Genomic DNA, 24,996 nt, shown 5'->3' on the forward strand with positions numbered 1-24,996 from the left:
AAAACATTTAATTTCTCTGCTACAACTGAGGCTGGGCCTGGAGGAGAGAGGAGAGAAGAGGAGAATAGAGGAGCGCAGTGGCACTTAACTGGTTTTGTTATGAGGGCCCGATGTGTGCTCTGGCTGGCGTTGCAGAGCCCCAATCAGGTGCCATTACACCCGGTGTTTGAGAATACCATTGGCTGGTGGGGAAAGGAGCTGTGCGCAAAACCAACCCCGCTGCTCACACTCGCCTTACAGAAGCCGAGCTGAGAACATCATCCGCTTTGAGCGCTTAGGCGCAGTGATTACATCCTCACAGAGAGAGATAAAGTCCCGTTATTCGCCAGTCTTTATTTAGAAGTTACATTCGTTATACATTTCGGCGCTGCGTAAATAGGAGGTTGTTTTGCGTTCTTTCTCTTCTCGTGTGGAATTTCCTGTTTTGTTTTGTGACTTTCTGTGAAGAAGGGGCAGTCTGTTCTGTGCACAGGGAGTGTTGGCTATGCGTCCTGGCTCCAGCCTGCAATGTTTGCGCTGACGCCAAAACTCACAGACCGGTGCAGAATTGATTAAAACAGAGAAGCTCGGATCAAATGGCTGTGCTTCTCACAGCTGAAACGACACAATGTTCCACTGACCCGAGGCAGAGGAGAGGAGTTTCAGAAGCGGACAGCCTTGTTGCTGTTTATTTCACTGCCTTTTTACGGACAGAGGAAATGGGAAATGCTTATTTCTTGTAAGAAAAAGGAATAACACTTTTTTTTTTTCGTCTTGAAGTGCACTTTGAGAGAGGGAGAGGACATGATTTGGTTAATATTCATGCTTTCCATCCTGGATGGAGCTGTCTCTCAGCTACATTACTCCGTGCCAGAGGAGCAGGAACCTGGTTCTGTGGTTGGGAATATTGCAGAGGATTTGGGGCTGGACATTACCAAACTTTCCGCTCGCCGCTTTCAAACGGTGCCTAGTTCACGGACACCGTATCTGGAGGTGAACTTAGAAAACGGTGCGCTCGTGGTGAAGGAGAAAATTGACCGGGAAGAAATCTGTAAGCAGACCATCCCGTGCCTACTGCACCTGGAGGTGTTTCTGGAGAACCCGCTGGAGCTCTTTCGCGTGGAGATTGAAGTGATGGATATCAACGACAATCCACCCAGCTTTCCCGAGACGGACATTTCCGTGGAGATATCGGAGAGCGCCATCCCCGGGACCCGTTTCCCGGTGGAGAACGCCTTCGACCCTGACGTGGGCACAAACGCGCTCAGCACATATGCCATAACGAATAATAACTATTTTTACCTTGACGTGCAGACACAGAGCGACGGGAACAAGTTTGCAGAGCTGGTGCTGGAGAAGCCGCTGGACCGGGAGCAGCAGGCGGTGCACCGCTATGTGCTGACGGCTGTGGATGGGGGCATCCCGCAGCGGACCGGGACGGCTCTCCTGGTCGTTAAAGTTCTGGACTCTAATGATAACGCGCCCACATTTGACCAGTCCGTGTACACTGTTAACCTGCAGGAAAACTCCCCCGTGGGTACTCTGGTCATTCAGCTCAACGCCACGGATGTTGACGAGGGACAAAACGGGGAAATAGTTTATTCTTTCAGCAGTCATAACGCCCCGCGGATAAAGGACTTATTCAATATTGATGCCAGAACAGGTAGGATAGAGGTGGCGGGGGAGGTGGACTATGAAGAGAGCAACACGCACCAGATCTATGTCCAGGCTAAAGATCTGGGGGCTAATGCGGTCCCTGCGCACTGCAAAGTGCTGGTCAAACTCGTAGACGTGAACGACAATACACCAGAGATCGGTTTCAGCACTGTGACCGAGTCCGTGAGCGAGCAGGACGCCCCGGGCACCGTGATCGCACTTTTTAGCGTCTCAGACCGGGACTCTGGAGAAAATGGACAAATGAGCTGCGAGATATTAGGAGACGTCCCTTTCAAACTGAAATCGTCTTTCAAAAACTATTACACCATCGTGACAGACGGACCGCTGGACAGAGAGAACACAGATTCATACACCATCACCGTGGTGGCCAAAGACAAGGGTCAGCCTTCACTCGCCACCAGCAAGTCCATTAAAGTGCATGTCTCCGATGAGAATGACAACGCGCCCCGTTTTACGCAGGCTGTTTATGATGTGTATGTAACTGAGAATAACGTGCCCGGTGCTTTCATTCACGCCGTGAGCGCTCTGGATCCCGATATTGGACAAAACGCTCTCATTACCTACTCCATATTGGAGTGTGACATACAGGGCATGTCTGTGGATACGTACGTGTCCATAAACCAGGACACCGGCTACCTTTACGCGCTGCGCTCTTTTGATTACGAGCAGCTGAAGGAGTTTAGCTTCATGGTCCAGGCGAAGGACTCAGGTGCTGCTGAGCTCTTCTCTAATGCCACTGTAAACGTGATCATAGTTGACCAAAATGACAACGCTCCTACTGTAATAGCCCCCATCGGTAAAAACGGCACAGCCAAAGAGCACCTGCCGCGCTCTGCGGAGCCGGGCTACCTGGTGACGCGCATTGTGGCCATGGATGCGGATGATGGCGAGAACGCACGGCTGTCCTACAGCATCCTGCGGGGCAACGAGATGGAGATGTTCCGCATGGACTGGAGGACAGGGGAGCTAAGGACAGCACGCAGGATCTCTCCAAAGCGGGACCCGCAGGGCTACTACGACCTGCTGATCGAAGTGAGGGACCACGGGCAGCCCCCTCTCTCCTCCTCCGCCAGTGTGAGTGTAATATTAGTGGACAGCGTGGTCGAGGGCCGCAGCGGGGATCGCGGCTCGGCCTCCAAGGCAAAGGAGACCTCCCTTGACCTCACCCTCATTCTCATCATCGCCCTGGGCTCCGTTTCTTTCATCTTCCTCCTGGCCATGATTGTGCTCGCCGTGCGCTGCCAAAAGGACAAGACGCTCAACCTGTACACGTGCCTGCTGGCCGGTGACTGCTGCCTGTGCTGCGGCTCGTGCTGCAGCAGGCAGGCTCGCGGCCGGAAACAGAAGAAGCTGAGTAAATCCGACATCATGTTAGTTCAGAGCACCAACGTGACATCAGGGGTCGGGCCCGTGGGGCAGGTGCCCGTGGAGGAGTCTGGTGTGGGCGGTGTGGGAGGAGGGTTCGGCTCCCACCACCACCAGAACCAGAACTCCTACTGCTACCAAGTGTGTCTGACACCGGAGTCCGCCAAAACGGATCTGATGTTCCTCAAACCGTGCAGCCCCTCCCGCAGCACTGACACGGATCACACCAACCCCTGCGGCGCCATAGTCACGGGTTACAGTGACCAACAACCGGACATCATATCCAATGGCAGTATTCTCTCTAATGAGGTAAGAGAGGCCTGAATCAGCCCCTGTCGCCCAGGGCTCCACTTACCTCCCTATCAGATGTGTTAAAAGTGCACAAAACCGCGATTTAAAGGGTTAACCCAATTTTAAAGCTCCTTCAGAAATCAACAGCTGTGCTCGCTTCACGTCAAATCGTGTTATCCATTCAGGTCACGCGCAGCAAAAGTCTCCGAGAGGATGGAAATGGTATCAGCTATTGACTCGGCTGTACTGCTCAGTGGCCTTTAATCATTGTCAGTCTCAAAAGTGACTGGACATGTCAATGGTTAAATCTCGCGTGGCCTTTCAGTTTTATTCGCAACAGAGCGCTGTCAGATCGGCCTTTGTATCGCGCGCAACAGAGTGTGATAGAGATTTTGACTTGGGGTATAAAGTGCTTATAATTTTCCAGTCAAAACACCGGGTTGGAAAACACTTGTTATTTTTTTATATATTATTATTATTTTTTTTTTTTTTGTTTGTTTGTTTTGTTCTCTGCTTGGTGATAGGCCACTGATTTAACCTGACTCATATTCACCAAATCATACCTGAGCGCGCACAGATGGATGGAGGCTTTTTGTTAACATATTCAGAATTTTGAATATTTGGTTACCTGTTTGACAAGGTGTAGCACCTGTCATCACAGCGAGTCCAAATATGTAGATATGTGATGATGACACACAATAAATGAACAATCGCCAAGAATTTATCAGGAAGTTGGTGTAAAAAATCTCGCCAACTGCGCATTTCCCTGCGTGCCAACATAGTTTGGTCACATCAGTTGTGTTCCCCTTGCTGCTACTCGCAAAACACCCAGCATCTTAGCTGATATGTCCTAAGCAGGTTATGGAGTTTTGGGTGGCAAATATCAACAGGAGAGGGGAGGAGACGAGTGATTTGACGGCGGTGTTTTGTGTTCAGCCTGTGCGCGCTGCTCGGGGAGCTGTGTGGAGTTGGGGCTTTTTTGTTGATTGCGGTGCGGCTGGAGTGGAGCCAGACAGCCAGTCACAGCCTTGCCTTTGCTGTGCTGTGCGTTAAGTATTCCGTGCACGACCCAGCACGGCAGCACCGTGAACAAAGGTTGTTCAGTTTCAGCATCGGGCGGCTCAATCATTTACGCATTCAATCGCCTCCCTAACCCACTCTCCCCTGCTCTCGTCTCCTCTCGCCCACTCACTCAGCGAGTGGATGCGCGCACCGTCGGTTCCCCGCCTCGTGCTGCCACAGCCTCTTCAAACACAGTTACACGCTGACAACCAGTGTATGTAGCCTATATGTGGTCACTTGTGTTTCTGTGATTTAGTTACGAACGTTCCTCTTTTGTGTTTATGAATGTGTCTGTTTGGTCTGAAAAAAAAAAGTCATCACGTGTGTTTCTGTGGGTTTTTCCAGACAAAACACCAACGAGCAGAACTCAGCTATCTGGTGGACAGACCCAGACGTGTCAACAGGTAGTGAAAAGCACACATTCTCCCTCTCACTCATTCACACACACACCACACACCACACACATACACATCTTATTATTACCAATGTGCAAAGCCTAGTGAGGCACATACCAACCACTGTCAGAGGACCTCTAACATCCAATAGGCCTCATGGATCCACAACCTGTTCGCATATCTGTAAAATTGAATATTACACCCACCAGTGTGAATCCCATATACTCCGAACCGTTAATTGTGGCTTTGAGAGGCTACATGATTCCCAATGTATCCATAACGTTCATCTTCAATTTGGCATCAGTCCCATAACTGACAGAGCTGCACCTATTAAAGCCCTAATGCTGGATTTCATTACATGCCATGTGTAACATCCAATTTAGGCTCCTGACGGCCACCGTGACTGTATTAATGTGGTGTTGATTTCTGATTCTCCCTCTCTTTCTCCATCTCTCTGCCCCTCATTAAATCTTCCTCCTCCTCTCCCTTCATCTTCCCCTCTCTCACTGCCCTCTTCATATACTCTTCATACTTCTTTCTCCCCCTTCTGTGACACGCCTGTCTCTACCGTCCTCTGCTCCTTCCAGTTCGGCATTCCAAGAAGCAGACATCGTCAGCTCCAAAGACAGTGGTCATGGCGACAGTGAACAGGGTGACAGTGACCACGATGCCACCAACCGGGGTCATTCAGCCGGTGAGTTCCCCCTACCACCGCTCCACATCACATAATTACACTGTCATTTCAGTGCTCAAATACCCTCCCCCCCCCCCCCCCCCCCCGCCTCGTCCTGCCTTAGTTTCAACAGTGTGTGTTTGCGATTGTGAATGGGATAATGCTGAATTGTTGGTGCGGACCGTTGACTTTTAATTTCCTTAATTTGAGAGTGTGCGAAGGCCTGGACTCCGGGGTTGTTGGCTGGCATGAACAGCCCCAGAGGTGTTGATTGTATTTCACACCCGGTTGAAAGGGAGGAATATTTGGGGAAATTCTCTTTTCTGTCTTTCTCTGCCTCCTGCTACCCCCCCACCCAACACACACACACACACACACACACACACACTCTCTCTCTCTCTTTCTAACCCCGCTGCTGTTTCACCGAGTGGTACTGAAAGGACAGCGACTCGCAGCGTGGCAGTGTGAGGCCTATAGTGCTTTAGTGGCACAAATCAATAGGTTCACTCAACTGAAAGGAAAAGGCACGGAAGCTAAATTGATATAATGAGATGCATTTCAATCAGCCCCACAGTTGGAGCATTGTGCAGCCTTTGCTGGTCATACAGTCAGCTGATCAAACACATTACTAGCTTTTGCATTCTTTGTATTTGTTAGCCAAAATCTTCTGGCTCTGGCATTAGTTAAAGCAGAGGTAAAATGTTTGAATTAGAGAGCATTTCCCCATCCACACTCTCACTCCAGGTCTATTTACTGACTCCCATTTCTCCTCTGCACTTTACAGTGCAGTAGATTTTTTTTTAGACAAGGCTTTAGGTCTTATCATAAGCCTCCTCTTGTTCTCTCTAAAATTCTATTAGGTTAGTACCTGTTTATTGATCAAAGTGGAGTCAGACAAAAAGCGGAGCAATACAAAATCTCATTTCATATTGAATTGCCCTTTCCTTCTGAGGGATTGTTCCACACGGCTCGTGTAAGACCCCTGCCTAGACCGGAACCTGCCAAATACCATATCAGTGCTGGGAATACAAATAGAGCAGATTAGATAGATGTTCTAGGATAGTGAATGGTCCTCATCGGGGCTGCACGGCGTTTGATATTATTAATGAACCGAGCCAAAATAGAGAGCCAATATGCATCAGTTGTAGTGTCACTCCCTGCCCTCGTTGATGAAACAGGCTGCGAAGGTCAAACTGTGCGAGACTGAAATGCAGAATTGGAAAAAATCCAAAGGCTCCATTCTTTCTCCATCAAGAATAAACTATTTGGTGAAATAAATGTTAACATGCCCGTTTAAATATACATTCTGAGCTGGATAACTTGCAACAGAATGTGAACTATGCGTCTGTGAAACAGTACATGCAGAGTTTGGCTGCTTCATAAGCATTTCCACTCAACAAACCTGAAACACACACAGAAGGGAAGGGACAACATGGAACATGTGCTATGACGATGAACAAGTGCTATGCATTTAGCAGATTCAGACAGCAAGTAACCCCAGGCGTCAGTAAGAAATCATCCATGACAAGATATTCCAGGACGGGCTTGTGAATGTACGTTAAAATTTATCTTATGCGGAATATTGTCTTGAATTCCTTCTTGGCGGTTTATGAACCAATAACAAGTTTCCTCTGCTTTATTTGGCTCCGAGTGAGCGAGCGAGCTCGTTTGGCGCTGGCCTGGGAGCGTACCCAGTTGGTGCCGTACTCCGTATTTCATACGAAGAAACCCACATTTGTTCCTCATGTTGGATTTAGAAGGGAACAGCTTACTACTCCATGGGAGGTAATATCACACGACTGGTATTTTGGAGAGAGGGACACTTGAGTTTCACAGACTTCTGTAAACAAAACCAGACGGCGCGTGTATGCGTGTGTGTCTGTGTGTGGGTGTAAAGGTATACCATTGTCTGATTTAATATGTAGGTGTATACATGATACCTGTATGTAATCTCCTTGTGCGTGTGTGTGTGTTTTGTAGAGGAGAAAACAAGGCTGGGTGATGATTCCTGTATTGAAAAGGAGTTTTCCTTTGAGACAGTACTCTGGGAAGCTTAAATGAGATTCAGTTTAAGAGGAGAGAGTGGTAGCAAGAGCTTGGCACTCTTCCAGGTGTATACTGCCTCTATATAGGCTTACTGCTCATTTATGTCTCTGTGCGTATATGTGTGACTCTTGTTTTTTTTTTGTGTAAATATATGGGAATGAGAATATGGTTGATTGTCTAGTGTGGGTTGTTTGCTATGTTTGTGTATCTAATTGTGTACAGTTATCTATATGAGCTTTGTGCTGAGTGCACGTTCTTAAGTAGAGAGCCAAACTGCATAGGCCTGAGCCAAGACTATGTATAGACCACGTGTGTTTTGTGTGCATAAGCAAATCCGTGTGTGCACGCGCATATACACAGTTATATTTAGCATGCATGCAAATATACGTGCATTCTCTCTGTGTGTGCATTTGCCTGACACGCGTATTCTCTTCCAGGGTTTGTGGAAGGGTCTCATCCTTCATTCTGTCTCCCCCACACGTTGGCTCTCCGCAACACTCGGCTGATCAGTAATTCATTTCTAGAACCTTTGCATAGCAATTATCAGAGAAGGGTTAGAGGCAAGGTTTCCTCACGGGACCGCGCGGTACACTCTCCCTTTTGGTGCACCTCGGAATATTTCAAATCAAGAGGAAACCATATCCAGTTGGCATATCATCAACTACACCTGCCGTAGCTTCCCGCTCGGCCGCTCGCCTGACACTTTAGAAAATAAGTCTCCTGACGTGGTTTTAAATCAAAGGGACAGTGCCTGTGAGGCTGGGATATCACCGGATACCTTTAAAAAGTGGGCAAATGGCTTTTCTGAAAGCAGCGTGTCTGGAGTGAGGCACCGCTGCATCAGGAGCCAAAGCATTATTGATTGACTGCTACACCTTCTACCTCCCCACACCCTCTTTTTTTTTTAGGCTGTCTGATTCATACGAGACACCGTTTTCCTCATTATTTCCCTCATCATCCTAATAGAAGGTGGCAGGAAGAGTGAGCAAGCAAAACAAAAAAGGTGACAGATAAGAGAGGATAAAATATTCATCAGTGGAAAAATTTGGCATCTCAGAAACTTTCGATCAGCTGTGGAAGGGTGCGTGACGGGTGGGAGACTGGAAACGATCATTATCATGACGTTTGTTTTGGTGAGAACAACAGCCGTGACAAATGGGACAATTAAATCACTGTGGCAATGGTGTATTAGATGGCTGATTATGAATTAGTGGTGGGCACCGTGTTGCAGTTTCCCATGTCAGTGAGCTGTCAGAGAAATTTAGCATACAGGGTTTTGAAACACCCTCCTCACAGGCCCTAGATACTGACAAAACCGGGGCCAGTGGAATGAAACAAAGGAACAGAAATATAGATTTAATTTAAAATAATACGACACATATTTATGTCTGTGATGCCAGAGATGACAAAGAATGTCTCAGGTTTAGTTCAAAAGCTCTCATAATAAAAAAAAAACAATTAACAGACCTTGCTCAGTGTGAAGGAAAAGAAGTTGAAAAAAGAGACGAATGCACTCAAAAGACCACAGCTTCACTTACATGATGATAAAATGACAAAAGAGCACAAAAAATAGGTCACTGAACAGAAAACATCTTCAGTTCTGCAGTCAACATCTGACTATAGCTGCAAAAAAACAATTAATTGCATCAATGTTCCTGCTGATTATTTACTCGATTAATTGTTTTGTCTAGTATTTGTCAGAAAATAATTAAACATGCTTCCCAGAGCCAAAGGTGTTGTCTCAGAATTGCAGTCCCAAATCCAAAGATATACAGTTTGCTATCATGCATAACAAAAGAGAGCAGCAGATTCTCACATTTGCGAAGCTGGAATCAGTACGTTTGATTACTCACAGACTGACACAGTCATTCAATAAGGACATCTACAGGCGGCGACGTGGTTAAAATGCACATAAAGCAAAGGCTCACACTCAAAGCCCACAAGCAGAGGACAGCAAAAATATCTCAATGTGACATGAAAAAGTAAAAATCTATTACAGCGAATAGGATAAAAACATTGCCTCATTAAAAAAAATCAATTTGCATTTTGCCTGTAACAGGTGGAGATGTCGCCACTTCCAAGCTGACTGCTCTGTCTGAATATCAATAAAAGTCAGTAAAAGTCATTGCGGAGAGAAAGAACAATCAATCAGTTTGATTAACTAATTGACTAAACTGTTTAGATTCCTGCAACATGACACTGTTAACTCAAACTATGCAAAGAAAGAAAATCTTTTTCTCATGACCTCTTTATATCATAGTTAAGGTACATGGAAGAGTGTATTCACTTCACTGTGCTGAGTTCTGTGTGAGAATGAATCAAAACCACATTAGGAACATGTCCTGTAATGACTGTCGAGCGTCGAGTGTCTTGATGAATGTGTTTTTGGTATGTGTAGGCTGTGCTTTATGAATGAACTGAATGGCAAATTAAGTTCCCAACCCTGAAACGGTTGAAAAAGACAACACAAGCAATCCTCACTCTCATTACCGCCTTGGAATTTGCTGAAAACATAGGATAAAAAAGCTTAAAAGGAAAAAAAAAAGATGTGCTTTCAGACAGGAGCCTTGGAAATTTATTACTGAAGTAAAACATAAGGTAGTAAGACTAATGTAAATCTCAGTGAAGTCCTGGGAGTCATAAAGATGCTTTGGCTATGAGTAAAACACATATCATCCTTTCTGCCCAGAGATTCAACATGAGTGAACATCTGCTCCATCCAGGTTGCAGTGCTACACTTCCACACTTACACATGACGTCAAGATACGTGCTGCCAATGCTCAGCGTGATCTGTGACTAGTAGCTTCATTTACATTGTTCTCTAATAGGATCCATGCATCACTTTTGTGCACATTTGTGTCACATAAATACATAAGTAAAGATTTAAAGGAGAATTCCAGTTAATGACAACACTGATCTTACTTCTGTAGTTTAATACAGTGACACTTTATTAACCAAGTTAACTGCTGAGATGTGGGGATGCAGCTGTTGCTGAAAAGAACTATGACGGGTTACTTAAAGGTTTTAACTGCCAAGTTTCCCAAACCTATTGGGAAGAAAAAAACAAAAGTGCATCATTGCACTTTTCTTTCTGTGAAATGAGAAATTGTCATTGACAGTTTTGAATGTACCCACTCTTAGTTTTTCTTCCAAATGAAGCAATATAGGTCACTGTTTTCCAACCCTGTCCTCAGAAATTCACTATTGTGCTACTCAGTCTGTCACTGGTGCAATCAGCTAGCTAAACAAAATCAATGCCACTTTAGACTTTGTATGTGTTACAATATTAAACATTAGCTTAGCCTAACCTTTATATTGGCTGTAAGAAAGCTGCTAAAGTGGTTTAGATAATCTAGCTTACATATTAGCTTGTACAATGTGTCTGTCTTTTTCTTGCCCTGCCAGACTTCCTGTAGCAAGGCCACTGTGTTACTTATTATTCTGCTGAGCACAAAGTTATCAACTCATAGAAATGATGGCTAGACAAAGAATATAATACCGGAGCAGTAATAAATCAGAATCACCTGTAAATGGTGCAGTCAGAAGGTCTCAGAGTATATACACACGTATGTCTGAGGTATTGTCTGATCATGGCTATACACTGTAATATGCTGCATTCAAAGAGCAAACCAAGTGCTGAAAAGCATACAAGCCAGAGACCATTCAGAGGGCATCCAGAACTTTGGGTCTAACAATATATAAGGGGCCATATTAATCAAACGGACACTGTTAGGGCAAGCGGCCATCTTGGCTCTCCTTTCCAGCCCAGTTGCCGTGTAACAAACATTGAAAATGGTAGGTGCCTCTTAGAGACTCAGAACAATTTCTCTGTCTGTCATTACTGGATATGGTGGGAGCCATCTTGCTCTGTTTTGGCCCTGGGAGGTCTCTGGTTTACTCATCACAGCCTCACTGGCCAACTCGTGTAAGGAAGCTATGCTACTCCCCTGCTGTCCTGAACTGCTGTCCAAATATTGACGTTTTGTGTCTGTATTCTCTCCGGAACATTAGAGGACAAGATGAAAAACAGAGGTGTGGATAGAAGACACCCTCTACCTGGGGGATGTGGAGCGTTTTTTGTTTTTTGTTTTGACAAAACAAAACAAGATAACGGCAGAGGAAGAAACGGACAGAGAGGATTAAATGTGAGAGAAAATAACAAGAGACAGAGAAAGAGACACTGAGGGACTGATAGAGACGGAGAGAGGGAGACAGGTAGATGAATGAGTGCAGGGAGGGAATGACTGCAAAACCCAAATGTAGCAGATATATACGCTCAAAGTGAAGTGAAACACGGGGCTCGTGTTTTTCCCGGGATTTGTTTTCCTTCATTTCCCTGCTCCCAGTTTGCTGGATGTATGTCAGGCAGTGCAATTAGTCAAATCACACCGACGTGGGATTTCAGAAACACGCAGAGATGTAATGGAAAAAAAAAAAAGAACAGAAGTGCTGATTGCTTATTAGCAAGTAGACTATGTTTGCATTATGTAGCGTCATTTATATCTCCTTTTGCGTGTGCATGTGTGAGCATGCGTGTCTCTGTGTGTGTGTGTGTGTGTGTGTGTGTGTGTGTTTTTCCTGCCTGATGAGGTCACGATGAGAGATACGGCTGCTGGCAGGGCCTGTCATTGCCAGTCACTGTTCTGGTTGTTGTTTTGCTTCCTTCCCGAGGAAGAAAAGGTGCTTCGTGAGGATCAACAGCCACTGGGTGTCATGTGCGTGTGGCCTGTCTGTCTGTTTACTTGTGTACATTTACACATCTCTACGTTAAGAGAGTATTTTTAAGTGTGTGTGTGTGTGTGTACACGCTTGCAAACATATGTGTTGATGTCGCTGTTTTTTAAGAGTGAGCCGGCAGGCAAAAATCACTGAGTAGTTTGGAAGCTAGTGACAAGAGTTTCTCTGAGCCTGATGTACGGTAAACAGTGACTGCTGCAGACTATATTTACACATCATCTCCAGAGTACAATACGCCCTTGTGCCTGCTTAATAATATACTCACATATGAGAGATATGGAACAAAGCGAGCTTTCTCTTAATCCTTCGACATTAACTCTGCATCTTCATCTGTATCCCTGTCTATGAGCTTTCTGCATAGTTGCTGCTGTTTCTTTTTGCACCCGTGCTTCTCTCTTTCATCTTTCATCTTCTCTCTTCTCTCGTTCATTTGCTTTTACACTTAAAAGCAAACGTGCTGTGGCTATGAACCACTTTATTTACACAACAGCACAGAGGTGATTGGAGGGCCTGTAGGTCAACGCCCGTGTGCGTCTGGGAGGGAAATTAATTAGCAAAAAGTTCATTAAAAGGCTAAAGGCTAACTTTCAGGTGGGAATTAACAGAAATGACATGATTTATATGCTCCCAACCTTTATAGACAGCATAAATACACAGGGGTGATTCGGCGGATAAATGCAAGTAAACGCAGCTTAAAATCTGAATTAACATTTACACACATCTGTGTAGCGGTGTAGGTTTCCCACACTATTCTAGTTAGAAATTTAGAGATTCTTGTTTTGTTCTACACCTGATCACGGTTTCTCTTCGTGAGTACAGAGCTGCTGCTGACACACAGCCCACACGTGCTAGGTGGTGATGAAAACAAACGAAGGCTTTGGCAGCGAAAACACTGAGTTGTGCTGATTCTGTGGCCCAGGTGGGAAAGACAGAGGTAAAAAGACCAAATAGACGTTTGACACATTCAAAACTCGCTGAATCAAACACAAAATATTAAATAAAATAAAGAAAGTATCTGTCAGCCCGTCTATGTGGTTATTTTTTCTCAGCGTTTTTTTCTGCAGTTTTTACTCAGGTAAATAACAGGTTGCAAAGCAGGTTGTGGTGAACTCCATGTATCCCACGGGAACATGAGCGCTGTAATCCTCCATTGATATAATTAACTCTATCAAAGTTTAAGCATAATTTTACATCTGCATTTTTCTTACATTCTCTACATTTATTCTTTTTCATTATTAAATTGGGATGGGCTCCAGCTCCTCATGACCCTGAACAGTTAGATAAGAGGGTATAGAAAGCGGAGGGTTGGATAGATGTTAAAAGCATTTCCATATGATAGGGTTTAAATAAAGGCTAATTTTTAGTTGGAGATTTTTCATTTCTGGTACTTAAATCAAAGTGCTCCCCCTCTCTGCCCACCTCTGTCTAACCCCTCTCCTATCTCCATCTGCAAGGCCCGGGTCTCCCCCTGTCTTTTCTGGCCATTGCTCTTTCCATCTGTGATTGCCTGGGTCTTCCCTCCCCTTCCTTATGGTTCCTGTAGTCTTGCTGCTTCTCCTGCCTGCTGTCTCACTGTCTGTAAAATCTGCGACTCCCCCGTCTGTTTGGCCCTCGCCGTCTCTTGTCTGTGAGCTTTGTGTCTCCTCTGGCTTCCTGGTCACTGCACAGTCTTGTTGCCTGTCTCGCTCCCCGTGAGACCTGAATTAGCAACACGATTATCTCCACACAGTGCACACAAACAGAAAAAAAACAAAAAACAAAAAAACAAACCAGCCTTAGTTGAAGTTCTAAGGAAACATGTTCACAGCACTGCTGTTAATAATATATGGTATTTACATGTGCACTGGATGACATTTACAGAGGAACTTGTGATATTGTAACACAGTAAGTAAGAGCTATAAATGTGCTTTGATTTTATGTGCAGAAGTTAACACTTAAGGCTTCTCAAATTTTATTGTATCTATCTATCACCTGTATCTGTATCTCTTACATTTATGTTTTTCTCAAATTTCTTACATTTAAGAAATCCTAATGAAATTGATTATCATGCTTTACGTAATAATAGTATATAAACAGTAAGTATAAATACACATTAAATTATATATGTTTTAAAACAAGAAAAACATGCAGAGGAGCTGAAATAGCTTTTTTCTGCCTTGAATTATGTCTGCAGGTATATATATATGCAGCCCGAGAGGCAAAACCCAGGGCCAAAAAGCCCATCGCGCGACTCTCTGCTGCTCCTTAATCTTATTGCTTCGAGTGCACAGTAATGACTGAAGCCGACTCATACGAGCGTATCAACATTTTTATCAAGTCCTCCCTTCTCTCATGTGGGCTATGGCGCTTCCACTGTATGAGGACGTTGTTTAGAGAGATTTCAGGAAGAAAATCTACCTGAAACAATAGATAGGAGGGGAACAATAAAGGGATTTCAAAAAGTGAGGGAGACATGTCCCCCCAGTCCCCAGTGGAAATTATACCCTTGCGTAGTTGTCATAAGAAGACTAGTTGATATTATTTTACCACAATAATGTAGCGCTTCCCACACACTAGATTTTATTTATTTTTTTACTGTTTTAATCTCAGACTTGTGAAATTGGCGTCATATTGTAGGAACATGTCTGAAATGTACAGCCCAGTAGAGCAGTAGCTTTCTGTCTGACAGAACAAACAAAACAAAACAAAAAAAAAGTGCGCAGCATTCTATTTATGCCCGGTGACACTTTTTTTTTTCCTATTCTTGCCTCTTTCACTGTCAGCAAACATAATCCATAATCCATGACAGGCTGATGGTTTGAGATTTAGTCTTAATATGCAGGAGGGGAGAATGTGGGCAAAATTATTTTTCTTTCCTTAAAGCTGCAGGTCGAGGTGAAGCTGTCATAAAAAAAACACAGCTCTTAACATCTCAGTGGATGATAGTAAGTTACTACATTACTTCATTGGGGTGGTTGTATTGATTTATTCTGATGATTAAAAGCAGTGCATAGTATTCCTTGACCATCCCTCTAAAAATTATCCTTGTGTCTCTGTGTGTAAATACTCTGCTCAGGCTTCTCTTTCTTTAGTGTAATATCTATTGATATGTACATGCTTACATTACATTGTTGTGTGTGTGTGTGCGCCTGCTTCTAGTAACAGAGGAACAGTGACATTATCAGTAGAATTGATCAGTTGAATAGATTTGTGTAAGTAGACCCTTTGATCTGAAGCCCTCTCAGCCTCGGGGAATCGCAGATTACAGATCGCCTGCTTTCTTTGCTTCTCTGTCTCTTTTCCTTCTTCTCTTTCCCCCTCTCACCCTAAACAGAACGTTTTCCCACTTTGATCGCGCCATTCCAACGCTTTCCCACATTGTCGCATATCCATTGGAAAACCGGGAAAACTACAAATCCAATCCGCACATGAGTAGAGAACGGCTGCAGGGTCTCATTATTATGATGACTCTGTTCGTGTCTCTTGTTCCTTTCTCTTGCCTTTTATAAGCTCTCTCGTACTCTTCTTTGCCCCCGTCGTCCTCTCTTTATTCTCTCTAAGAGAGTATAATTAACATAACTGGTACCTCTTTCATGCTGGTTGTGTGTGTGCATGAGTGTGTGTGTGTTATTCTATTATATCATTTCAGATGTTAATTCAATCTTTTTTTATGTTGATGTTTTGTTTTTGGCAGTAGCTCTGTGTCAATTACACACTTTGTCGGTTTGTATAGGGATGATTGACATTAGAGCGTGATTAAGCAGCCAGTGAATATTTTGTTGGTTTTTGTGGCACATTTCTTAAGATAATTGTCGTTTTTTTTGTGCACGGATGATGAAATATGGATTCACATTTTGTCTCTTGGTGTTTGGGAATCAATTGTGAGTCTGAGGATGTTGATGTGGAGAGGGGGTGAAATGTTTTCGCAACACCACATCACTTTGATTGCACATTTCATTCGGAATGAATGAGGTGAGGAGGAAAACAAACAATTCGCTTCATCAATGTTGGCCTTGTCTCTTTGATGAATAGCTTTTGCTGCACTTTTTCTGTTTGCGACATTGGCAAATGATTGCTAACTTGTGCTCTCTCTTCTGGTCTCTTTCTCTCATCTCCCCCTCATCTCGCCTTTCCACTCCAAACATCCTTGCTGCCTCTCCTCCAATGCTCCCTCTTCTTTTTTTTCCCATTAACTTATCATCCCTCATATGTCTGTAATCTTCCATCCACATTTCCACCCTTCCATCTCTCCCTGCCTCCTCCTCCTGCTACCACTTTCCATCCCACTGTCTGTATCTTCTCCACAGGTGCTGACCTGTTCTCCAACTGCACGGAGGAATGCAAGGCCCTGGGCCACTCCGACCGCTGCTGGATGCCGACGTTCGTGCCGTCTGACGCACGCCAGGGGCCGGACTACCGCAGCAACCTGCACGTCCCCGGCATGGACGCCACACTGCCTGACACTGAGGTACCCTCCTCCGTCAACCTCTCCGACCAGCTCACCATGACCTCGTCTACCGCTTCGTCCAACGATAGGTCATTCTCCACCTTTGGCAAGGACGGTCAAAGGTCACAGTCACACCACAGCCTTCACCATCACCTCCATCAGCAACAGCAGCAGTACAGCTCCAGCACGCTAGAGAGGAAAGAGTATGATAGGGGGACCCTACCGTACAAACCCACCTTTCTCTGTGAGTATCAGTATGAAAGTTCCCTGGGACCCTATGACTTTGGTCTGGTCCAGTACAGATACTAAAGAAGGGGACAATGAATCTGCCTCTTGATTCTGATCTGGACTTTTTATGTTGTTTATCAACTTTTATTTCTTCTATTTTTAAGGAGTTTTAAAAATACGGCTTTATGTTTTGTTGTATTGTTTGTTTTTATTTTGTAACTTATCATTTTTTTGTCAAATGTAAAATGTAATCTATTACTGCTAACTCCACTCCTCCAAAACCCCTCTGAAATTTTCAATCTAACCCCATCTTAACTCTAAATACTGTCTGTAATCATGTGACTTAATCTAAAATAAACAAAATTTGAATTGGATTCGTGTTAAACTGCTGTGGCCCCTTTCTCTTTCTTTTTCTTTTTCTCTAAATTTTACCCCTCAAAATCCTTTTTATCTGATGCTCATAAAAGTAAAGGTCACCAACACAAGCACACTTCACGTTTCTATTTTTACCATTCTGCACGCATCCAATTAAACACTGTTTCATGGTTTAAAACATGATTTGAGTGTATAGAGAGGAAATAAAAGCTAGATCATCTCATGTTGTAAAGGACATCTTTTCCCATTTGCTCAACAGCAGAGTTTTCTCTCAAGCACGATGACTTCCCTACTGAATTGCTTGAAAGGTGAAACACAACCCACGCTTCTTCTTTTTCACAAGAATTGAAGTCCACTCTGTTCTAAAAAGAAAGTCTCGAGTATCTATACTTGCTTGTTTGTGGATCAATACCTGACATAAAGAAGGGTGGGTGAGGTGGGCTGTCAACCGTGAGGTCAAGATTCCTCTGCTGGAAAAGTCACGCACACAAGTTTTATTTTTTTTTTGTGTGTGTGTGAGAAACTGTTACAGTAAAAAGTCAGGTTAATTTGGCAAATGAAACACATTCATTTACATTGGAGTGAAACTGAGTTTCCAGCTTGAACTTCTAAAGAAACTGAACGGGAATCTTTTGAAAAGGATGGCAGAACCGCTTTCAACTGCTCTGCAAGCTCCCACATGACATGAATATTCTATTAGCTCTAAGAGTAGAGAATGGATTCGATATACACATTCAGTAGAGAAGTCATTTCCAGTCAAGTCACCACCATGTTAACCACCATCCTCCATGATACTGCATGCTGACTGTGGGCTGTCTCTCAGGTAAACGATGAGCACCATAACCTGCTTTTTATTTATTTATTTATTTATTTTTCCCCCTTGTTTGCGACTTAGCAAACAGAGCCGAGCAATATTCCTCTTGCACATCAGGTCTGTGTGAAAAATAATTGGTATTTAGCCTTTAGGTGCCAGAGCCTGCTTTGCTCCAAATATAGCTGCCTGCGCGTCTGCTCATCTCGTCTGCCTCGCAGGGTTAGGATAAATGCACTCCATATTCGCTCAGTCCAAAACTCACAACTTTATTTGACTTCATTTTACTTTTTTTTTGATTTACGATTTCTCCCATTTTTTTTCCCCCGGTCTGTTGAAATGAATCGACCCCACGCTGCCACAGCAAAGATTTTGTTGTTCATCAGTCTGTAAAAAATATGAAAATAGTCCCAGAGGCCGAGGCTCTATTAACCAATAGGCATCATGTTCTGCTTTTAAAAATAGCACCGTATGCTACTACTGGCTACGGCAATGCTCTGATCACCAGGGTTGCCTTGATGAAGGGTTTATAAATGTTTAATGATCCATTTATAGATAATTAATGAAGCAATTAGTGCTCTGTGTATTTTCTATGCATGCATTATGTTGCCACCAAATTCTGAACATTTATCTTCACTGATGGACATGTTTTTACCCAATTCCCAAATTAGTTTTACCATTATATTGCGAGGACCAGCCTTTAGGGTATATAAATAACTTCACAGAGAGTCCTTTGTGGCATGTATCCTTCAAGAGATGGTATTTCGAGCCGATTGTGTCACTAAAGAGTCTCAAGGGAAAGGGTGTCACTTGTCTTAACAAGTGTGTTCTCTGTCTTTTCAGCCCGCAAAAGGATTTGCTAGCTCGTTCCATGTGGACCTGTCGGAGACAGCGTGAATTCCTGTACCAGACCACCAACACTGATGCTAGAGACAGCGAAATAAAACTAAACAAACAGCAACGTGGACAACAGCAACCTTGGTTAAACTTCATTATCTCGGGTGGCGAACTGTAACGAAGCCTTGGCAGTGGTCGCCGAGGGAGGAAAGGAGAAATAAATACTGAGTAGCTGTAAGCCTCTAGATATCTGAGGAGCAATCCAAGGCCTTATTCCTCTCAGCAGGACTGAGACCGGGGCCGAAACACTCGACATGTGAAGATTATAAAATCATCAGCAGAAAGATGAGAGGAACTGAAACAAACGGGGGAATACAAAACAAGCGAGAAGAAGAGAGAGCGATTAACTCACAGAGGTGGTCTGATTTTTCTGACTGAGGAGTTAGCCTCTAGAGATCTGTGTGTGCCTGTTTACATGAAGAAAAAAAAAAAAACTAATGTTTCTGTAAAAACTACAACCAACGTCACACGGAACCCTTTAGCTATTTCTATGGTCACCACTAAGCCAACTGTACAGAGACTGTGTGGGGGGGAAAAAAAAAACAGGAGACAGCCAGAGTGAAAGCAAGAGACTGAGTGAGAGACAGACTTTTAGACAGAGCAGGTGTTGTACAGGTATAAGATGATGCAGAAAAAAAAAAAGGAAGGAAAAGGGGACAAGCAGAGATGATGTGCAGTACTATAAATTCTGTATCTCCGGTTTTTTGACTTGACTGTCTTTATATAACTTCTCTTTTTCGTTTCTGTTGTTCTTTCTGTGTGGTTAAAGTGTGCAGACTCTAACGTATTCCAACTTACAGACAGGAACACGCAGTCCGGAGCCGGGTTCAGTCCTCTTTCAAGTTTAGCCACTTCAGGAAGGCGATTTTAACAAATACGCACTGCGCAGAAAAAAAAGGAGCTAAAACGATTCTCATGTTCAGTTTATCAATAAAATATCATAAATGAATGTTCTCATTTCTACACTAGTGACTAACAGTTCTCAAGTTCCTTCCTGAGCTGACTGCAGAGAAAGTGAAATGACCCTTTACCATGATGTGGTTCCCTTGATGCCATTGGCCTATACATAAACAATCAGACACATTCAGTGGTTTTTATCATGTGTGCAAAGTGTTTACTGTGCTATTTTAAAAAGCTTATAAATGAATATAAATCTATATATATAACTATATATATATACACAATATACTTTTTTCTGAAAACTGTGTAACCATTGGTTAGTTTCTACACCTCACATTGTCATTCAATCTAATAATACAAAGTGCTACGAAATCAAGACTTGTATCGATTCAAACGGAGGAGGAGTGCTGCAGCCTAACAGGCAAACCCCTTCACATCTACCATGGATTAAGTTGATCTTCTTATTTGATTGTTACTTTTCACCGTTTACAGACGCTGGGCCTTGTTGTGTGTAGCGAAGACACCAGTTGAGTTGTTTTGGCCTGTTGTGTATTTTTACTAGCACAGTATGTGTTCATGTACAGGAAGGAGGACTATCACAATCGAGCTAGATATCAAAGGTTTTTCAATCATACAAGAGAGGTATACACAGATAAATATGGACATAAACAGACATACATGGTGAGGCTTAATACGGCGCGCGCAGACACACACACACAAAAACACATGCACACACATACACAGGTCAAGTGGTGATAAATAAACAGTGTCATTGAAGTTCTCTACTGTGTGTTTTGTCACGTCCACCTGGGAATAATATCATGTAAGTGATCAATAAAACAAAACTGAGAGCCTGCAGCCATGCTAGCAGCTCTGTGAGGCTGTGCTTTGGCACAGGTGTGCTTTGAGGTGAATGCTAACCTCAGCATGGTAACATGCTCACAAGGACAATAAAAACATGTTGATGCTAAGCAGGTGTAATCTTTAACATGTTCATCATCTTAGTTTGATGTGTTAATACCCTAACATTTACCACTTAGCACTAAGCACAAATTACAGCTGAGGCTGATGGGAATGCTGATCCAAATCTTGAGCTGATGATGGAATGAAAATTTAGAGGTTCAACAAAGTTATTACACTTTACCCTGTAGACTTTAATGTTTGCACCAAATTTTATGGCTACCCATCCAACAGTTGTTGAGACATAAAAAAAAAAGAAAAAAAAAAACTGATGGTGGCACAAGACGAGAAGTCATTGGTCACTCGAGGCCAATCCCCCTTGTAGATGTCGTAATATAATACTTAAAGGGACCATCAAAGTCATTAGGATTCATCCTCTGGGGACCACGAACGTCTGTAAATGTCATGCCAATCCATGTAATTGCTGAGACATGTCACTTAAAACCAAAAATGTCAGCCTGCTGGTGGAAATGAGAGGTCAGTTCAGGGGATCAACAAAGTCATGATGAACATCTGGGAATTAATGTCTATACAAATCTGATGCCAATTCATTTGGTAGCTGCTAAGACATTCCACTGCATCGGTGAAAATCTGATATGCTGCTGCTAGAAGGAAAGTCAGGGGATCACCAAACCCACTGGGATTCATCCTCTGGGGTCAATGAATGTTTGTCCTACATTTTATGGCAATCCATTCAATATATGCTGAAATATTTCAGACTGGACCAAAGAGGTCAACCGGCTGATTGACCGATAGCAGACCAACAACGGACCGACACCACACTTCCTAGTACCATGGAGTTATCTTTGGCTAAAAATACCGTTCTAAACTTGGATTAAAGCGGCTTCTTTGTTCGAATTCGAGGAAACCTGCTGTAAAAATATTCACAGCCAAAAGCGTCTGTTCAACAGCTGAAAAGCTCGTCCCATCAAAGCAATAAACCTGCTCATTAGTTAAAATCCTCACAGAGCACTTCACTGCTCTCACTGTTGTTTTTAGAGCATGAATTTTCATGAAAAGATATTCAGCTATCCCAAAAGAATCTTATGGACTTTCAAGATGTAATCGCCATGGTTGTGCTCTACTTTCCTCATTCCCTGACCTCAATAGCTCATCAAAAAAAAAAAAAAGAAAAAAAGAAAAAGAAAACTTTTCTGGTGCCTGTCACTCTAGCCTTCTGTCCGTTTCCTTCAAAAACCACTGGTGCCATACCCTCTACATCCCAGTCCCACCCCTTTTCACTCCAGTGTGATCTCCACATGGCCTGGCACAAGTTCACAGACACAAGAAGAAGAAGAAGAAGGGATGAAGAGCACTGGAGTCTGGTTATACTGCAGCGAATGAAGTCTGGGGTCATGGGGGAGACACAGCAGTCCCCCTCTTGACAGCCTAAAAACAGAGACAATCTGTTTATGTCTATCACAAGTTAGCCTTCTTTCACGAGCAGGAATACATGTGACCAATGCATGTGACTAATCTGATGGCTGCCTGCTGGAATGGATGGCCTTTGGGGTTCTGATTAAAATCTCACTCAAAAACAATCCGGAGTATGTTTATGTATGAGACTGGAAAACGGGGGAGGGGGAAAAAAAAAGCAAATAAAAAGAAAGAGCTTGGTTCAGTTTGGTAATAAAAGTGGGTAAAAAAGGGGGATAATATCTTGGTGACAGCTAACACCAGAGTGTTCTCAAGATGTTATGTCCTTATTCCCTTTATTACAAACTGTGTTGGAAAAGGCATCCACAGGCTGAGTATCACTAAACTTTGATGGTGTTGCCAATGATATCTATTTACTGGTACTGATACCAAAGCAATATTTTTCAGTTTTCTTACGTTAAATAAAACACGTCAAACTGGTCAGTGCATCAGTGTTAAAGAAGTGAATAAAAGTCTAAAGTCAGAAAAGTTTCCTGAGTTAGATGATGAATTGTCTGATAAACAATTAAAGTAAACAAGTGTAAAGGCTGGGGCATGCTGGAAACAAACTAGTTTGTATAAGATGTCTGCTGACGACGTGAAGTCTTTACGGTTGTTCCGAAACTGCCACATCTGAAGGCAGCGTGAAAAGCCAGGCTTTTAAAAAGGAGTGAGACGCGATAATTGATCTGATGGGGATAAGGGAAAACATTTTCAACAGGTATTTATAGTTCTGCTCTGGTTTGTACACACAAAAATTGGCAGAAGTAGTTTTGAGAAGAATTAAAAAAAAAAAGAGAAAGAGAGCAGGACAGAGAAAGTGGGCTGCATCGGGTTTCTGTTTTCAGAAAGACACAAAAATAATCTTAGTGTATTACAAAATGATTTTACCCTGTTGTTACAGAGATGTAACACCATGATTATCTCTCTATAATGAACAATAATATAATGGGTAATAAGGACTGGGTATTGTTTCTAAATGTTTGATATGGGCACCACTGCAATACTTGAGATTCTGTATCAAAACTATTCTTATTCAGTAACCTCACTTTGTTGAATATGGCATGAACATCTTTTACCCTGTTTAATTTAACCAATGATGCCAAACTGCACAGTTTATCACTGATAAAATTCTTACCGCTGACTACTTGACAGTTTACAACGGTACCGACACATTTCAGCCAGTGCTTGAAAGTCTGATAAAATACTAGAAACTCAAGGTACCAGCTTTTACTGGAGTGAAATGTGGTCACAGACCATGGAATATGGTTGAACAAATAAGAATGAACTTCTGAAATACTACAAATTTAGGAGATTAATAGCCAGCTCCAGTGCTACTAAGAAATCAAACAAGTATAGGCAAACATCTTGACTTGACAGGGCAGGCCAGAAAACCCACAGGTGGAGACTGACATCCTGTCAGTGGCTATGAGTTGACCTGATCTGGTTGTCTGGTTGACACAGAGTGTAAGAGTCATTACAACTGAATCATCTTGTCCATCTCTTCGCTTCTCTCCGTCCAAGGTTGAGTGAGGTGACCTAGCAGTCTGTCTGAGCCTCCGAGGCTGTCCCTCATATTCTTCCCCTGGCAGACGCACTTCATTACTCTGGCTAAATAGACTTTCAAGAGACCCTATCAGCCATCATTTACACAGCCCGGCCCTATCACCTTTCACCACTGCCACCTCATCAGACATACGCACCCTGCCATTCACACATGCACTACACGGCACGCCCATGCAGACACACATGCACAAACTGGACGCACATACCGCTCTCCTTCCTCCTTTGCCTTCTTATCCCTCGCCGGCCCCATCAATCAACATGCACGCACGCACGCACACACACACACACACACACACACACACACACACACTCAGGAATCCTTGGGCTCTATTCCCCAGCCACATCATCAGGCAAGAGCAGACAGCTATTACAGCGTGCACTCCGATGCCCATTTCTCCTCCCATCTCTTTCCTTATCTGCTGGCTGGCCAGGTCTGCAACAACCTATTGACCTGAGACGTAGCCTCGCTGCCCCGTTGACCTGGACATACTCTGTGTGCATTTAACGGAATGCCTGCTATCTTTCCACCCGCCAAACTCCATCCAACAACCGTCCATTCATTTCACCCCAGGTAAGGCAGCTTTGACATTGTGTTTGCCACCTGGGCCAAATGGTTGTCTGGATGATGTCACGATGTCAAGGCGTTACAGGACAGTAACAGCTTGTCAGTGTGAATCGATTTTAGTCCACTTTACTCCAAAGACCAGTAAGAGCACATTGGAATCAGACCTTAAAACAAATAACCTTTAAAATAAGTATTGGTTGCTAAACAGTAATTTGAATGCATAATGAGGCATCGTAAGTCCAAAGATTATTTTTTAATTAAATCACTTATGGAAATGACTCCTCTGAATGTGAATGTTTTCAAAGTGGGGACAAAACATTTTTAATTACATTTTTGATTAAACACAACATGGTTAATTAATCTGTGGTTTGACTTGATAGAAAGTACAGACTGTCAAAAGCAGACGCTCCCTATTTTCATTCTTGTTGTCTTTCGTGCTTCCCAGGTCTTATTAAAGATGCTGTTGACAGCATCCTTTACGGCCTGATAACTCATGGACAGACTGTACCAGAAAAGCCACCCAGGCTAAAATTACCTTCATCTGCGGTTTTCTTATCCGCTCCCAGGAATGAAAAGGAGTTTTTCACTTTCCTAAGATGACCTTCTCCAAATCACTGAGGGCACAGT

General features: G+C 43.4%; 1 protein-coding gene across 4 annotated transcripts; it reads left to right on the forward strand.

Moving 5' to 3' along the window:
• Positions 1 to 256: 256 nt before the first annotated feature.
• On the forward strand, positions 257 to 19,548 carry pcdh10a (protocadherin 10a). 4 transcript variants are annotated; one of them, XM_041037172.1, is made up of 6 exons: positions 257 to 3,330; positions 4,720 to 4,778; positions 5,357 to 5,463; positions 16,512 to 16,895; positions 17,517 to 17,562; positions 18,909 to 19,548. In XM_041037172.1, coding segments are annotated over exons 1-5 (3,099 nt in total). In that variant the 5' UTR covers positions 257 to 783; the 3' UTR covers positions 17,519 to 17,562; positions 18,909 to 19,548. The 4 variants fall into 4 exon arrangements, with proteins under 4 accessions (XP_040893106.1, XP_040893105.1, XP_040893107.1 ...); XM_041037171.1 differs by lacking the exon at positions 17,517 to 17,562; XM_041037173.1 differs by lacking the exon at positions 17,517 to 17,562 and having other exon boundaries at positions 16,512 to 16,672.
• The last annotated feature ends 5,448 nt before the right edge of the window (positions 19,549 to 24,996 follow it).

Source organism: Toxotes jaculatrix, chromosome 4 (assembly GCF_017976425.1).
Source record: "Toxotes jaculatrix isolate fToxJac2 chromosome 4, fToxJac2.pri, whole genome shotgun sequence".
NCBI classification, from domain to species: domain Eukaryota; kingdom Metazoa; phylum Chordata; class Actinopteri; family Toxotidae; genus Toxotes; species Toxotes jaculatrix.